At 47.6% G+C, this 17,208-nt stretch overlaps 1 protein-coding gene across 1 annotated transcript in view; it reads left to right on the forward strand.

Annotated features, from left to right (window-relative positions):
- Positions 1–17,208, forward strand: part of LOC144269463 (scavenger receptor cysteine-rich type 1 protein M130-like) — a 116,020-nt gene that overhangs the window by 13,661 nt on the left and 85,151 nt on the right. The window contains exon 4 of the mRNA XM_077825202.1: positions 2,866–3,180. Within this exon, the coding sequence (XP_077681328.1) occupies positions 2,866–3,180 (315 nt within the window). The remainder of the gene's footprint in view (positions 1–2,865; positions 3,181–17,208) is intronic.

Genomic DNA, 17,208 nt, shown 5'->3' on the forward strand with positions numbered 1-17,208 from the left:
TTAACTCGATTGAAAAAAGCCTCTTTTGTCCTAGTGAAGACCAGGCCCAAAAGGGTTTCCTTTGGGGCTAGAATGAACAGAGCAGCACCTAATAACCTTCCCTATGGACTGCAGCAAAGTGACCATTTTGTTTTTGCTTGGCATTAAAGGAGCAGGATGGTCTGGCCACTGCACTGAGAACTGCACTGTTCTCTGATCTCCATGGAGGCTCCTTAAACATGGTGTCCCCAGCTCAGCCATCCACTCTTGCAACCAGCCTGTTCCAGGGCTCACAGTGGAACTCTGCATGTAGCCGTAGCTCCTAGGCATAGTAATGATGCCTGGACTTGCTCCCAGTCTCAGGGACAGTCCTGGGTCTTCAAACCCTACCTGGGGGCCAGTTCTCCCAGGCAAGATCCGAGGACTGTGTGGGAGGCAGTGGCCCCACCTCACAGTCCCTGTGAACTGCCTCATTCCCAGCAGCCAGCTTTGCCTCTCCACAACTCCCAGAAATGCAAACAGCTGTAGAGACAACTGGGGACAGGGGGTGGAACTCAGAGCAACTGGGAGAAAAGCAGCTTGTAGGGAGTGGGGGCAGAGTCTGCTCCTCATCTGGGGAAGGAGCAGCCTGTACATGCAGGGCGGAGAGGCCAGGTAGAAAAGGGAGAAGAGGAGGGGGAAGAGCCCAAGGGAGGAGGGTGGGAAGAGACCAGTGGAAGAGAGAAATGTGTGGGGCAGGTGGGGAGAGGAAGCTCTGGCAGGGAGCACAAGGCTGTAATGAAGCTCCACAGAACAAAAATTGAAGCTCCACAGAACAAGCTCCACAGAACAAAAATTGCGAGGTTAAAAAAACATCCAGTCTCATTTTTCCATCTTTCTTTGGACTTTAGAACCCCCCTCTACTCCTCTGCCAGCGTGGGGGTGATAATCACAGGCTCAAAAGTCAACCTTTAGTGCACCCAAACTGCACGATTCTCCCTGGCTGCTCAGCTGGAGACTGCGCTTACCCTCCCATCACCCCTGAGACCGGGAACTGCCATCCATTGCCCAGCAGTGCCTTTGCTCTCCCTCCTGGTTCAGTTCCTCCAACAGACGAAGGGCTGGCTGGGAAATAGCTTGACAGTCACTGAGCTAATTCATGCAGCATGGTTCACACTCACACACAGAACTTCTGTTACTGTTCAGGGGTGAGTTACAGACAGAGATATTGGAGACCTTCACGCTGACATTCACATCAACTTCAGTGTCACCATAACACGAGGGGAATAATTTAGCCATTTGCAAATAGCAACACTTCCCAGGCTTCCCCCACCCCACCCCACCTCCGCAACTTCTCTGCCCAAGACTGGGAAGCATTGCCCCCATTCTAGAGACCCCTCCCCTCTCCTTCCCCTGTCTCCTTCTCTCCTGCCCCCTCCAACTCATGATCCCATCCCTTGCCTACTCCAGACTATGTTCCCCTCACCAACACTCCCTCCTGTCCCCCTGTTCCAGAACCCCTCCCCTACCTCCTGTCCACCAGCACCAGACTCCCCACTCCATCCCCACTCCTCCATCCTCCCCAATACTCCCTCATGTGCCCCTGCTCCAGTCTCCCTCCACTCACTCCCATCCTCTGCGCCACACCCCTCCCCTCCTCGTCCTCTTTCTGCCCTACTTCAGGCCCCCTCACTCCTCCCCCTACACGTGATCACCCTTCCCCACTCCTACCTCCCCTTTCCCCACTTTTTAGAGTCCCTCTTCTCCCCATGCCTCCTTCTGCCTCCCTCTCTGCTCCCTCTCCCTCCCCCTCTCTCCCTCCTGCCCCAATTCTTCAACCCCCTTCTCACTTCTCACTGCTGTCCCCCACTCCAGACCCCCTCCTCTCTCCACCTCTCCAATCAGACCACCTTCTCTAAACCCTCTTCTCTTCCCCTCCCTCCTTCCCCCTGCTCAATAACCCCCTACAGCCCTATGCTCTCTGCTTTCCCTCCAGACCACCCTGTGCTCTATCTACACTCCTCCCACCTGCCCCAATTTCAGATCCCTATCCCCTCTCCTTCCCTCCGACGCTCTCTCCTGCTTCCCTGTTAACCCCCACTACAGACACCTCTCCCCCTCCCCACTTCTCCCTCCTGCCTCCGCTTTCCAACCTCCTTCCCGCCCCCCACTCCAGACCCACCTCCTCACTCCTGATCCTTCCTACAGCCCTTACCAGACCCTCCTCCCCTCTGTCTCTCCTGCCCCCTGCTACAGACTCTCTCTCTTCCCCCCTTTCCCCCCCCTTGCTCCAAAGCCCCCTCCCCTCCCCTCACTCTGGCCAGCTCATCGTCTTTACCCCATTCCCTTGCAGCCCTTGAATCTGCCTCCTGTCCCCGCAGTGCCCTGCTCCCCTCACTCTCCCCATCCTCCTTTCACTGGGTCTCTGCTGCCCGTCACGATCCCTGGGTCCTGTCCAGCCCCCGCAGCCACACAGAGACAGCCGTGTTCCCAGGGGGAAGTGGCAGCCAGCTTTACTCAGGGGGTCCTCACTCCCACATGCCGACAGACTGTAGGGAGATGGTGGCATCTCACTGGCTTCAGCCCCAGTGACAGTGACAGGAGATGGCACCATTTGGAATCAGGGAAACTCCGTGAGTTGGCGCCTTTCATCGTGTTCTCACGAGACATGTAAAAACACCCCAAATTGCCAGAGTGGGGATACAATGGGGAGAGCTGCAGCACTGACAGCCCCGAGCATGAGGCCCTGAGATGTGAGAAGGTGACACCATGAGGCAGCTCTGGGCATGTCCCATTCTCCTGGCTCTTGGCCCTGATCCCCTGCTGCTGGGCGCAGACTCTGCTGTGATAATGCTGGGGAGGGGGGTCCCTGCTCGCTCTGACCCTGCTCTGTGTCTCTCTTTGAAGGTCCTGGAGAGCTGAGGCTGGCGGATGGAGGCAGCCCCTGTGCCGGGAGAGTGGAGGTTAAACACCAGGATCGGTGGGGGACGGTGTGTAGTGATCGATGGGACATGGCAGATGCTGGGGTTGTTTGTAAGCAGTTGGGATGTGGAGTTGCTGTCAGTGCCCATCATAATGCTCATTTTGGACGAGGATCTGGACAAATTTGGCTGGATGAAGTTGACTGTGATGGTTCCGAGTCTGTTCTCTGGCACTGTGGGAATGAGGGATTTGGTGAGAATGACTGCGGTCATGGAGAGGATGCTGGAGTGACCTGTTCAGGTAAGAATCAGCCAGTTGAGTCCTGAAAGACAAAACCCCTGAGACAAAGGAGCTTGAACCCAGAGGGCATCGTGTGCCTGTCACCCAAATGAGAAATGAACAAAAACCAGAGCAACTCCTGTAATGATTGTTATTACTGGACTGTAATTATTACTAATCATGTCACTGGCCAATGAGCAGCAGTGAAGTTTTTTCAGGATCTCATTTCCAGTTGTTTCAATGCCACATCTTTCCTTTCCCTCTAAAAATGCAGATACGAGAGAAAATGGAAAAGGAAAATGTCAGGTTGGTCCTAAGTCGCTGAGGCACTTTTGAAAATGTTACACTCATGCTAAAATGCAGACCCAGACACCCAACCACAGAGGTACAGAGGCTGGGGCATGTATGTAGCTCCTTTGCCACCCTCATAGGGTGATGGAGGAATGGGCAGATTCTCCCAGCTTGGCCAGAACTAGATTTAGCCGAGAACACTCCCCCCTCTGCTCTGTTACTTCTCACATTTTGGACCAACCAGTAATAGAAAATTTCACAATCTCTGATACCCTGTAGATCTAGCATAGCATAGAGAGCTCAGCCAAAAATATACCTCAACCCTACACAGCACAGGAATATCATATTATGGAGTCATTTATTGTTACTCAGTTGTTAACATTACAGCTAAAGAACCATTACACGTTTTATTTTTAATTTCTTCTTCCTGACATTTAGTAGGAATAATATCTTCCTCTGACACAGCACAAGGAAGAATAGAATCTTTTCCTATAGTTCCAAAAGTTTTAGCAGTTCCCCTGGTGATGGGAGCTCAGGGCAGGGTTTAGTCTCAACCCTTTCCTGGATTTTGAGTGTTTCAGGGATAAACCTCCACATTCTCTTCACATTGGTAGCAGGGGGGAGGGGGGAGGTTTTATGTGTCACCCTTCTGCCAGGTGGATCTGGCAGTAACCAAGGCCAGGTTCAATACATAGGGGTTCCTTTTCAACAATATGACACAGAACCGGTTTGAGCCCCCAGGATGGCCCCAAGGGCAGGTCGCTGTGCTGGGACCTTTTCTACAGTGTCAGCTTGGGGTCAGTCTGAGATGATTCCTGGTTTCTGTCAGACTCCAATGTCATTTGCAAACAACTGGGATGTGGATGTGCCATCAGTGCACTCTCCCGGCATAGTCTGACCTGCCACTGGAAATGAATCACCCGGACAAAGGACACTGATGACCTCAGCAATTCCTGCCTGGGCTGTGGAGTTGTCACAGTGAGTCAGACAAGTCTAATTTCCTGCACACTGGACTCTTCTCAGCCCCACAGGGCCCGTTCCTTGCTCAGACTTAGGGGGGTTACAAGCTTTCTCAGCGACTCCGCACTGGAGCTGCCTGCACACCACACTGGCATTGTTCAGGTCCCACTGGTCATCCAGCACTCTGCCCCACACACCACGGAGGGAAATCTCAACTCTCCCATCACACCGGCTCTCTCCATTCAGGAGTCTGTGTGATTCAGAGTGACCTGGGCTCAGGAGAGATGGGAAATACACTGAATAACACTCTCTGTTATACACTGGAAATAATACAGAGTGTGCATGAAATTATGGACTGTTTCTCAATAAGAAGATATAAGCCAGTGATCAGAATGTGTCACAGTGTTAAAGGGAACCACCTCTGTCAGAAGACACTTATTCTTTTGACTCTATAAGTGGAAGGTGCTATAAGGATTGTTGAACTCTGAGCTTGACACAAGGGCTTGCCAACGGACTCTCTAAATGAGTAAGTGAAGTAATTCCTGCAGATTACTGATTGGGAAAATAGTCTGTGTGTATGGTGGTGGAATGGCTGCTGAGGTTTATAGTCACTTTATCCAGGCTTAAATGCCTGGAAGCCAGTGAACGGTGTCTGCACAAGCACTTAGCAGGTGGGTCGTGAGTGATTTAGGCAAGTTTGCCTTGAGGGAGTTTGGCCAATGGAAGAGCAGGGTTCACGGTGGTCAGGAACATGTTTTTCTTGGTAAATTCCCTTAGTTCCCCCTGATCTTTGCTCAGTAGGTGGCAACTTTCTTGGTTCACGTGGATCCTGTGCAGGAGCTCCTAGTGTTAGTTGGTTCCCGGAACTGGTGGTTCTGACTGGAGCTGTCCCCTGAAATGTGGTGTCATCTCTGAGTCTAACGTGAGATTCGAGCTGATCAATTCACAGCACAAGAAACAGGTTGTGTGTGGGGCGGGGAAGGGGACGTTCTCTGTTGGTGAATACTGTGACTCCCTTGGGATGTGTATCTCAGTGTTTGAGAGTGTCTCAGAATCAGTGAGTCCGACAGCAAGGTGGTAAGTTAGGAATTACTCACCGAGTTCAGACCCAGGTGCAGCCAGGAGAGACTGACACATGTTAAAAGACAACAGCAGAGTCAGTGCAGGGCACACCCACTGGCTATGTCAGGTACAGTATGTACTAGTATGGCAATCTGACGGGTTGCACTGATGCAAACAGCTCATTGATCTTGATAGCCAAATAACATTTCAAGACTAAGAGTGAAATCTTGGCCCCACTGAAGGCAATGGTAAAATCTCAGTTCACTTGAACAGAGCCAGGAGTCCGCCCTAAGACTGGACCAGGAGAATGCCTGCATGCAGTTAGTATAGTGCAGGGGTGTAGCCATGGGTTGGTCGTGGCCCACCCAGTTAGCATCCAGGCCCACGCAAATCGGGGCCAGAGCCCCCCGAATCCACAGGCTGGGAATCCCAACCCTGCCTCAGTGTCCATCAGCCTGGGTGCATCTCTCTCCTGCCGGTGCCATGCACTGCTTCCCTGGTCTGTGGCCACAGCACTAGCCCCACAGGGAGGGTAGGGGCGTGCCATGTGGGGGCAGGTCTGGGCGGGGCTGGTGCTGGGGCTGGAGACTGGGGCAGCAGCTTCCGGATTTGGCAGGAAAGGGATGTGGCTGGGCTGATGGACACCGAGCCAGGGTCGGGAAGGGTGGGTGCAGCTTGAGTCCCAGTGGGACCCTGCTTCACCCAAAGGGTGTGCCTAAGTGACCAGATGTCCCAATTTTATAGGGACAGTCCTGATATTTGGGGATTTTTCTTATATAGGCACCTATTACCTCCCACTTCCTGTCCAATTTTTCACACTTGCTATCTGGTTACCCTAGGCACGCCCCGCAGACTGTGTGCTCCGGGCAGCCTCCGCTTTGGGTGCCTGCAGAGCAGTAGGAGCCGGAGGGAAGAGGTGGAGGGAGGAGAGCCCCCCTCCCTCTTGCCCCCTCCCCAGGGCACCAGATTCCTTCTGCACCCCTCCTTTTGCCCCTCCCATCATTGCCCACCCACCAAAAGCTGGGTCGCACCCAGGTTTCCTGTCCTACCTATGCCACTAGTGTAGTGTAAGGGTACAGAGTAGATTTGAGTTTTTCTGAGGAGGCTCGTGGCTATAACTGAATACCACAGCCCCTCAGGAAGGCCAGATGGGATTATGGCAGATTGAGCTCGTATGGAGGGGACGAGGTGTTTTTCCTTAGAAGGGATTCTTCTTCCAGCAACTGTTGGGAGAAATCAGCATCTTCATGTGCTGAGGAGCTCCTGCCAAGAACCAGGGTATGGGCTGGGTAGCTAGTTAGGAGAGGCAGGGCAGGGCTGCAGGGAATTCAGTTAGGAATGCAGGTATCAGCCTCTGTGAGAAGCAGGAGAACTGCCAGGTGAATTGTCCCCAAGGTATAAAGTATCCGCTGTAAAGAGGAGAGTAGACGTCTGTTGAGAGTGCTGGGCAGCCCTATAGGCTCAGTCAAGGTGTGTAACGGCACCAGTGACTTTGGGCTCTGTGGGGGACAGTCCTGGAAGCTACGTGTCCAATATTAGGAAGAAGGTTGAAATCCAGGGCTTCTGCAGTAGGTTTCTCTGTAAGGACCCCAGCTCCAGTGAGTCAAGAAGCCCTATGGAGACTCTGTACATGGATCTGAAGATGGGGCAGAGAGGGGAGCTGAAACTTCATTAAGTAGGAGGGCTCCCTTTGGTGAGGGGAGAAGCAGATGATCACAATGGCCTCTTTGAGTCTTAAAATTCTGCGGCTCTATAGACCCATAAGAGGAGCTCCATTTAGCCACAAGGGAACCATATTGGCTGGCCATCAAAATTAAGTTTTCGAGTGAATTATTTTTCCCACGGAGTCCTGGCCACTTTTGAGTTTTTTCAATTGGAAAAGTGTGAAAAACGTTTAAAAAAAAAAAAAGCTAAGTGAGTGAAAGCACTACTTTCTCTGTGGTGGGCTACCAGAAATACCCTCAGGGATTTTTGAGAGAGAAGGGAAATGCTGATTTTCAGCAGTTTATAATTCAGCCAAACCTGGAAGGAATCTCACTGCAGGAGGAGAAGGCACCTCCCTGGCCCCAGCACTGACCCCTTCCCAAATTGCAAAGGCTCCAGCAATCAAGGAAGGTGCAAGAGCTTCTCAAGAAGGTGGCGAGAATATTTTATCATAGAAAGTGTGAAGCAAGCTCCATATTGGGAGTCACTACCAGCTCCCACTCTAATTACTATTGGAGAAGGCTGGGGACAATAAATCGGTGACATTGATGTAACCTGAAGGACAAAGTGCTGCCCCTGCTCCGCTGCCCTGCGTGAGGACAGAGTTGCTGATGTTTTTACCGGAGAATCCAGGGCTTTCCCCAGTCACAACTATTTTTTTGTGATGATGTTATTTACTTGTATTTTATCTTTAATACATTTACTATTATTTTATGTGCTTTAGGATCTAGCTCCCCCTCCCCTTGCTGTGTCCTGACGTTCCCCTACTCTGGGGCAGCATCACACACTGAGGGGCAGGTGTCCTTAATCCAGCATCTCTCTTGCACTTACCTGAGCAAATCACACTGGCATCATTGTCGTGTGAGCACTGAGAGGTCCCCAGGGCAGTACCAGAGCAATGGCCCAAATGGATTTCAGTCCCTTTGCAGTGAAATGTGTCTGTCCAGACAGAGCCAGTTCCCTTCCCAAAATACTCTCCTCCTGGGGCTGATTCAGCGAAGCCACAGTCAAGGTGACGACAGAGAACGTTGGCGTCTGGTAAATCCCAGCGAGAGTCACAGAGGGTTCCCCAGGCACCAAGAGCCTGGATCTCCACCCTCCCTGAGCACGCTGTGCTGCCGTTCACCAGCCGGAACCCTGTGTGCCCTGGGGAGAAGGGAGAAGGGGTTTTGAGAGGGAGCCTTGGAGCTATTTTATACCAAATAGTTAAAGAAAGGAAAGTCAGGGGGGATTTGATCTGATTCTATTTATCTTGGATCATTTGTGTTTTACGAGAAGCTGGTGCCATCCTATTACCCTAGCTCTCTACACAGTGAGATCTGTATATTGCTTCACCCTAATCTAGAATTCACATCACTAGGATTTTAAAAACTTTGCACTGAATTCTTACGTGAGCATATGGCTCCAGCATTATTTGCATGTGAGCATGTCTGACTGATGTGCGATATCCGGGGACAGTACGCATGGTGGGACTCATTCCCCGCGCACCAGAATGCTTCAGTCCAGATTGGTCCATGTTCTTCTCCAAAGTGAGCTCCTCCTGGGATAGACAGAGCTGTTCCACACTGTAGTTCATTACAGATAACGTTGGCAGCTTTGAGATCAAAGTGGGCATCACAGATTGTAGCCCAGGTGTCTCCATGTCTTACTTCCACACGTCCTGAGCAGGCACTATCCCCTCCAACCAGCTGGAGCTCAATGTGTCCTAGAAAGCCAATGAAAGATGAAAATTACAAAGGAGCCTTAGGGAGTTAGGTGTTCAACTGCCTTAGAACTTTGGCCAAAAGCCCATCCTGGTGCAGTGGGACAGTGCAGGCAGCAATTAGACATTTTTTAAAAAACAATGTACAACAAATGGAAAGAGGGGAATTCAATAGCAATCGATATACATTGGAAGTTCTGAGATATAGAAAATCGATAAGGGAAGCTAAAGCTATCAGGGAAAACTCCATAGTTGGCAGGGCTAGGAACAATAATGATCATTTTTTTCAGTATACTAGGAGTAAAGACAAACAAACAAACAAATCCTAACAAAGGTGTAGCCCATTGCAAATGGAGATGGTAAAATAGTTTATAATGATGCAAATAAGGCAGAGGTGTTCAATAAACATTTCTAGTTTTGGATAGAAGTAGGATGTGTATTCATACTATGGGAAGAGGGTGAACCACTCTGCTGTCTGTTGGTAACTAAGGAGGATGTTAAACAGTATCTACTAGGGATAAACTTTTTTAAAATCCAGCAGGCCTGAATAGCTTATAAAACCTTGGAATAAATAGAAATGTAGGACTGGAAGGAACCTCATGAGGTCAGCTAGTCCATCCCCCCACACCAAGGCAGCTTTAAGTATACCTAGTCCATGCCGGGTAGATATTTGTCTAACTTGTTCTTAAAAGTCACCAATGACGGGGATTCTACAACCTCCCTTGGTACCTTGTTCCAGTACATAACTATCCTTATTGTGAGAAAGTTTTTCCTAATATCTGACCTGACTCTCCCTTGCTTCAATCTAAGTGGGTTACTTCTTGTCCTACCCATCAAAGAGAGAGAGCTCAAAACTGGACAGAGTGCTCCAGCGGAGGCCTCACCAGTGCTCCAGCTGAGGTCTCACCAGTGCTGAGTACAGCACGACAATTACATAGGACAATTCTGTTAATAAAATCCAGAATGACATTTCCTGTTTTCAAAACAGCATCACCCATTTCAGTCTGTGATCCAACATAACCCCAGAACATTTTCTGCAGTACTGCTGCCTAGTCAGTTATTCCCCATTTTGGATTTTTTGCATTTGATTGTTCCTTCCTAAGTCTAGTACTTTGTACTTGTCTTTCCTGAATTTTAATTTACTGATTTCAAACCAATTCTCCAATGTATCAAGGTCATTATGAATTCTAATACTCTCATCCAAAGAGCTTTGACCCCTCCCAGGTTTGTGTCATCCACACATTTTATGAATTTATTCTGTACTCCATCATCCATAGAATCATAGACCTGAAGGTCAGAAGGGACCATTATGATCATCTAATCTGAACCCCTGCACAATGCAGGCCACGGAATCTCACTCACCAACTCCTGTAACAAACCCCTAACTTATGTCTGAGCTATTGAAGTCCTCAACTCGTGGTTGAAATACTTCAAGTTGCAGAGAATCCTCCAGCAAGTGACCCATGCAACACGCTGCAGACAAAGGCGAAAAAACCCCAGGGCCTCTACCAATCTGCCCTGGGGGAAAATTCCTTTCCGACCCTAAATATGGTGATCAGCTAAACCCTGAGCATGTGGGCAAGACTCACCAGCCAGCCACCCAGTAAAGAATTCTTTGTAGTAACTCAGATCCCACCCCATCACAGGCCATTGGACATATCTACCGCCAGTAGTCAAAGATCAATTAATTGCCAAAATTAGGCTATCCCATCATATCATCTCCTCCATAAATGTATCAAGCTTAGTCTTGAAGCCAGACAGGTCTTTGGGCCCCACTGCTCCCCTTGGAAGGCTGTTCCAGAACTTCACTCCTCTGATGTTAGAAACCTTCGTCTAATTTCAAGTCTAAACTTCCTGATGGCCAGTTTATATCCATTTGTTCTTGTGCCAACCTTGGTACTGAGCTTAAATAATTCTTCTTCCTCCATGGTATTTATCCCTATGATATATTTATAGAGAGCAATTATATCTCCTCTCAGCCTTCTTTTAGTTAGGCTAAACAAGCCGAGCTCACTGAGTCTTATCATAGAATCATAGAATATCAGGATTGGAAGGCACCTCAGGAGGTCATCTAGTCCAACCCCCTGCTCAAAGCAGGACCAATCCCCAAATAAATCATCCCAGCCAGGGCTTTGTCAAGCCTGACTTTAAAAACTTCGAAGGAAGGAGATTCCACCACCTCCCTTGGTAACGCATTCCAGTGTTTCACCACCCTCCTAGTGAAAAAGTTTTTCCTAATATCCAAACTAAACCTCCCCCACTGCAACTTGAGACCATTACTCCTTGTTCTCCCATCAGCTACCACTGAGAACAGTCTAGATCGATCCTCTTTGGAACCCCCTTTCAGGAAGTTGAAAGCAGCTATCAAATCCCCCCTCATTCTTCTCTTCTGCAGACTAAACAATCCCAATTCCCTCAGCCTCTCCTCATAAGTCATGTGTTCCAGTCCCCTAATCATTTTTGTTGTCCTCCGCTGGACTCTCTCCAATTTTTCCACATCCTTCTTGTAGTGTGGGGCCCAAAACTGGACACAGTACTCCAGATGAGGCCTCAACAATGTCGAATAGAGGGGAACGATCACGTCCCTCGATCTCCTGTCAATGCCCCTACATATACATCCCAAAATACCATTGGCCTTCTTGGCAACAAGGGCACACTGTTGACTCAGATCCAGCTTCTCGTCCACTGTAACCCCTAGGTCCTTTTCTGCAGAACTGCTGCCTAGCCGCTCAGTCCCTAGTCTGTAGCGGTGCATGGAATTCTTCCGTCCTAAGTGCAGGACTCTGTGCTTGTCCTCGTTGAATCTCATCAGATTTCTTTTGTCCCAATCCTCTAATTTGTCTAGGACCCTCTGAATCCTATCCCTACCCTCCAGCGTATCTACCACTCCTCCCAGTTTAGTGTCATCTGCAAACTTGCTGAGGGTGCAATCCACACCATCCTCCAGATCATTTATGAAGATATTGAACAAAACTGGCCCCACGACCAACCCTTGGGGCACTCCACGTGATACCGGCTGCCAACTAGACATGGAGCCATTGATCACTACCCGTTGAGCCCGACAATCTAGCCAACTTTCTATCCACCTTATAGTCCATTCATCCAGCCCATTCTTCTTTAACTTGCTTGCAAGAATACTGTGGAAGACCATGTCAAAAACTTCGCTAAAGTCAAGGAACAACTCGTCCACCACTTCCCCTCATCCACAGAGCCAGTTATCTCGTCATAGAAGGCAATTAGATTAGTCAGGCATGACTTGCCCTTGGTGAATCCATGCTGACTGTTCCTGATCAACTTCCTCTCCTCAAAGTGCTTCAGAATTGATTCTTTGAGGACCTGCTCCATGATTTTTCCAGGGACTGAGGTGAGGCTGTAGTTCCCAGGATCCTCCTTCTTCCCTTTTTTAAAGATGGGCACTACATTAGCCTTTTTCCAGTCATCCGGGACTTCCCCCGATCTCCATGAGTTGTCAAAGAGAATGGCCAATGGCTCTGCAATCACATCCGCCAACTCCTTTAGCACTATCGGATGCAGCGCATCCAGCTCCATGGACTTATGCTCATCCAGCTTTTCTAAATAGTCCCGAACCACTTCTTTCTCCACAGAGGGCTGGTCACCTCCTCCCCATGCTGTGCTGCCCTGTGCAGTAGTCTGGGAGCTGACCTTGTTCATGAAGACAGAGGCAAAAAAGCATTGAGTACATTAGCTTTTTCCACATCCTCTGTCACTAGGTTGCCTCCCTCATTCAGTAAGGGGCCCACACTTTCCTTGACTTTCTCCTTGTTGCTAACATACCTGAAGAAACCCTTCTTGTTACTCTTGACATCTCTTGCTAGCTGCAACTCCAGTTGTGATTTGGCTTTCCTGATTTCACTCCTGCATGCCCAAGCAATATTTTTACACTCCTCCTCTTTAGTCATTTGTCCAATCTTCCACTTCTTGTAAGCTTCTTCTTTCATAAGACAGGTTTTCTATTCCTCGGATCATCCTAGTAGCCCTTCTCTGTACCTGTTCCAGTTTGAATTCATCCTTCTTAAACATGGGAGACCAGAATTGCACACAATATTCCAGGTGAGGTCTCACCAGTACCTTGTATAATGGTACTAACACCTCCTTATCTCTACTGGAAATACCTCGCCTGATGCATCCCAAGACCGCATTAGCTTTTTTGACGGCCATATCACATTGGCAGCTCATAGTCATCCTGTGATCGACCAGTACGCCGAGGTCCTTCTCCTTCTGTGTTACTTCCAAGTAATGCGTCCCCAGTTTATATCAGAAATTCTAAATGCATGACCTTGCACTTTTCACTATTAAATTTCATCCTATTACTATTTCTCCAACTTACAAGGTCATCCAGATCTTCCTGCATGATATTCTGGTCCCTCTCTGTATTGGCAATACCTCCCAGCTTTGTGTCATCCGCAAACTTTATTAGCACATTTCCGCTTTTTGTGCCAAGGTCAGTAATAAAAAGATTAAATAAGGTTAGTCCCAAAACTGATTCCTGAGGAACTCCACTAGTAACCTCCTTCCAGTCTGACAGTTCACCTTTCAGTGTGACCCACTGTAGTTTCCCCTTTAAACAGTTTCTTATCCACCTTTCAGTTTTCATATTGATCCCCATCTTTTCCAATTTAGCTAATAATTCACCATTTGGAACCGTATCAAATGCCTTACTGAAATTGAGGTAAATTAGACCTACTGCATTCCCTTTGTCGAAAAAATCTGTTACCTTCTCAGAGAAGGAGATCAGGTTGGTTTGACACGATCTACCTTTTGTAAAGCCATTTTGTATTTTGTCCCAATTACCACTGACCTCAATGTCCTTAACTACTTTCTCCTTCAAATTTTTTTCCAAGACCTTGCATACTACAGATGTCAAACTAACAGGCCTGCAGTTACCCAGATCGCTTTTTTTACTTTTCTTAAAAATAGGAACTATGTTAGCAATTCTCCAGTCAGACAGTACAACCCCTGAGTTTACAGATTCATTAAAAATTCTTGCTAATGGGCTTGCAATTTCATGTGCCAGTTCCTTTAATATTCTTGGATGAAAATTATCCGGGCCCCCTGATTTAGTCCCATTAAGCTGTTCGAGTTTGGCGTCTACCTCGGATGTGGTAATATCTACCTCCGTATCCTCATTGCCATTTGTCATCCTACCATTCTCCCTAAGCTCCTTATTAGCCTCGTTAAAGACTGAGGCAAAGTATTTGTTTAGATATTGAGTCATGCCTCGATTATCCTTAACCTCCACTCCATCCTCAGTGTTAAGTGGGCCCACTTCTTCTTTCTTTGTTTTCTTATTATCTATATGGCTATAGAACCTTTTACTATTGGTTTTAATTCCCTTTGCAAGGTCCAACTCTACATGGCTTTTGGCATTTCTCACTATCCCTACATGTTCTGACCTCAGTAAGGTAGCTTTCCTTGCTAATCCCTCCCATCTTCCACTCCTTGTAGGCTTTCTGGTTTTTTTTAATCACCTCTCTGAGATGCTTGCTCATCCAGCTTGGTCTACAACTCCTGCCTATGAATTTTTCCCCCTTTCTTGGGATGCAGGCTTCTGAAAGTTTCTGCAACTTTGACTTGAAGTAATTCCAGGCCTCCTCCGCCTTTAGATCCATAAGTTTTTCAGTCCAATCCACTTCCCTAACTAATTTCCTTATTTTTTAAAAATTAGCCTTTTTGAAATCAAAAACCCTAGTTACAAATCTATTTTTGTTTATCCTTCCATTTAGTTTGAACTGAATTAGCTCATGATCGCTCTAACCAAGGTTGTCCCCTACAATCATTTCTTCTATGGGGTCCTCATTACTCACCAAAACCAAATCTAAAATGGCATTCTCTTGTCATAAATACAAAGGGAAGGGTAAACCCCTTTAAAATCCCTCCTGGCCAGAGGAAAAATCCTATCACCTGTAAAGGGTTAAGAAGCTAAAGGTAACCTCACTGGCTCCTGACCAAAATGACCAATGAGGAGACAAGATACTTTCAAAAGCTGGGAGGAGGGAGAAAAACAAAGGGTCTGGGTCTGTCTGTATACTGCTTTTGCTGGGAACAAAACAGGAATGGAGTCTTAGAACTTTTAGTAAGTAATCTAGCTAGGTATGTGTTAGATTATGATTTCTTTAAATGGCTGAGAAAAGAGCTGTGCTGAATAGAATGAATATTCTTGCCTGTGTGTCTTTTTTGTAACTTAAGGTTTTGTCTAGAGGGATTCTCTATGTTTTGAATCTAATTACCCTGTAAGGTATCTACCATCCCGATTTTACACAGGTGATTCCTTTACTTCTATTAAAAGTCTTCTTGTAAGGAAACTGAATGCTTTTTCATTGTTCTAAGATCCAAGGGTTTGAGTCTGTGGTCACCTATGCAAATTGGTGAGGATTTTTACCAAACCTTCCCCAGGAAGTGGGGTGCAAGGATTGGGAGGATTTTGGGGGGAAAGATGTGTCCAAACTATGTTTCCCAGTAAACCCAGTTAAAGTTTGGTGGTGGCAGTGGAAATCCAGGGGCAAAGGATAAAATTAATTTGTACCTTGGGGAAGTTTTAACCTAAGCTGGTGAAAGTAAGCTTAGGAGGTTTTCATGCAGGTCCCCACATCTGTATCCTAGAGTACCTTGACACCTCTCTTGTCGGTTCAGCAACTACTTGGTGAAGGAATCTATAAGCTATCATATCCAAGAGCCCTATTATTATTACTAGCACTTGTCCTCCAGTCTATATCTGGGAAGTTAAAGTCTCCCAAGATCACACAATTCCCATAGGTTTTTACTTCTTTAAAAACATTAAAGAGGTCTCTATCCATATCCAGTACGGATCCCGGCAGTCTATAGCACACCCCAAGCACTGTCCTAGGGCAGGCTCTAGTAGCTTTCTACCCCAATGTGATTTTTGCTCAGACAGACTCTGTCTTATCCATTCCATCACTTCTTATTTCTTTACAGTCTGCCTCATAATTGATATACAATACTACTTTACCACCTTTGCCTTTACTTCTGTCTTTCCTAAACAGCACATACCCTTCAATATCCATACTCCAGTCATGACTGCTATTCCACCATGTTTCTGTTATCCCTCTAATATCTGGTTTCACTTCCTGCACCAGTAGCTCTAGTTCCTCCATTTTATTACCTAGGGTCCTTGCATTAGTGTACAAACATTCTAATTTTTGCCATTTGGCTTCCCTCACATTCTTTACACAATTGGGCACAGACATTGTTCTGCCAATATTACCTATTAGGTTGGTATGTACACTGCCCTTCCACTTTATGTCCATTCTCCTACCTACAGCTGTATCCTTTCTTACTTCATTTTCTTCTCTCTCAAAGAGAATAACTGGGGTGGAGATTACCTGGACATCTCCCAACCATCTCCCCCAAATTCCTAGTTTAAAGCTCTCTTGATCAGTTGTGCCATCCTCCTTCCTAGAAGTCTATTTCCCTCCTTACTCAGGTGAAGTCTATCCCGAGAGAACAGTCCTCTGTCCATGAATGCTTCCCAGTGGCCATATATCCCAAAGCCCTCCTTATAGCACCACTGCCTGAGTCATCTGTTGAGCATCATAATATTGTCACACCTTTGTTGCCCTTCTCTAGGAACAGGCAGAATCCCACTGAAGATCACCTGAGCCTCAATTTCCTTAAGTGTCTTCGTCAGCCTAGCATAGTCTCCCTTGATACGTTCCAGCGAGAATCTAGCCATATCATTTGTTCCCACATGAAGGACAATCAGTCGATTTTTTCCCACTCCTGTTAGGATCCTCTTCAGCCTCAGGTCCATATCCCGTATCTTAGCACTCAGCAGACAGCACACCCTTCTGTTCTCTGGATCAGCTCTTGTTACAGGCCTGTTTATTCTTCTCAGTAATGAGTCCCCAGTCATGTAGACCTGCCTTTTCCTTGCGATGGTGCGATTCTCCAGTCTATCCCCTGTTCCATCTGGCCACAAGTCCTCTAGATTCCTATTGTCCCTTGCAATCCTCTGCAACCCGTATCCTCCTGGGGCTCATATTTGGTGTTATCTCCATTGACTCTTGCCCTCTTCCAATAGGACTATCTGCTCTTCTCTTTTTCCTTGCCTTCTCACCTTCAGTGTTGCCTTCTCACCTGCTGTGCCCCGTCTTCATTTTCCAACTCTGCAAACCTGTTCCTGAGCGCTATTTCTCCTTCACTGCCCTGTCTTTTCCTCTGCCTGGTTTTCCTAGTCACATGCTTCCCCGTCCACTTTCCGCACCCAGGAGTATCCTCTCAGAGTTCTTCGGTCCTGCTTCCATCTGCAAGTCTGAGCTTTTCTCTCCAGCCTCCTCATGTCTTTGCTCCAT

The sequence above is a fragment of the Eretmochelys imbricata genome, chromosome 1, assembly GCF_965152235.1.
Source record: "Eretmochelys imbricata isolate rEreImb1 chromosome 1, rEreImb1.hap1, whole genome shotgun sequence".
Taxonomy (NCBI): Eukaryota; Metazoa; Chordata; order Testudines; family Cheloniidae; genus Eretmochelys; species Eretmochelys imbricata.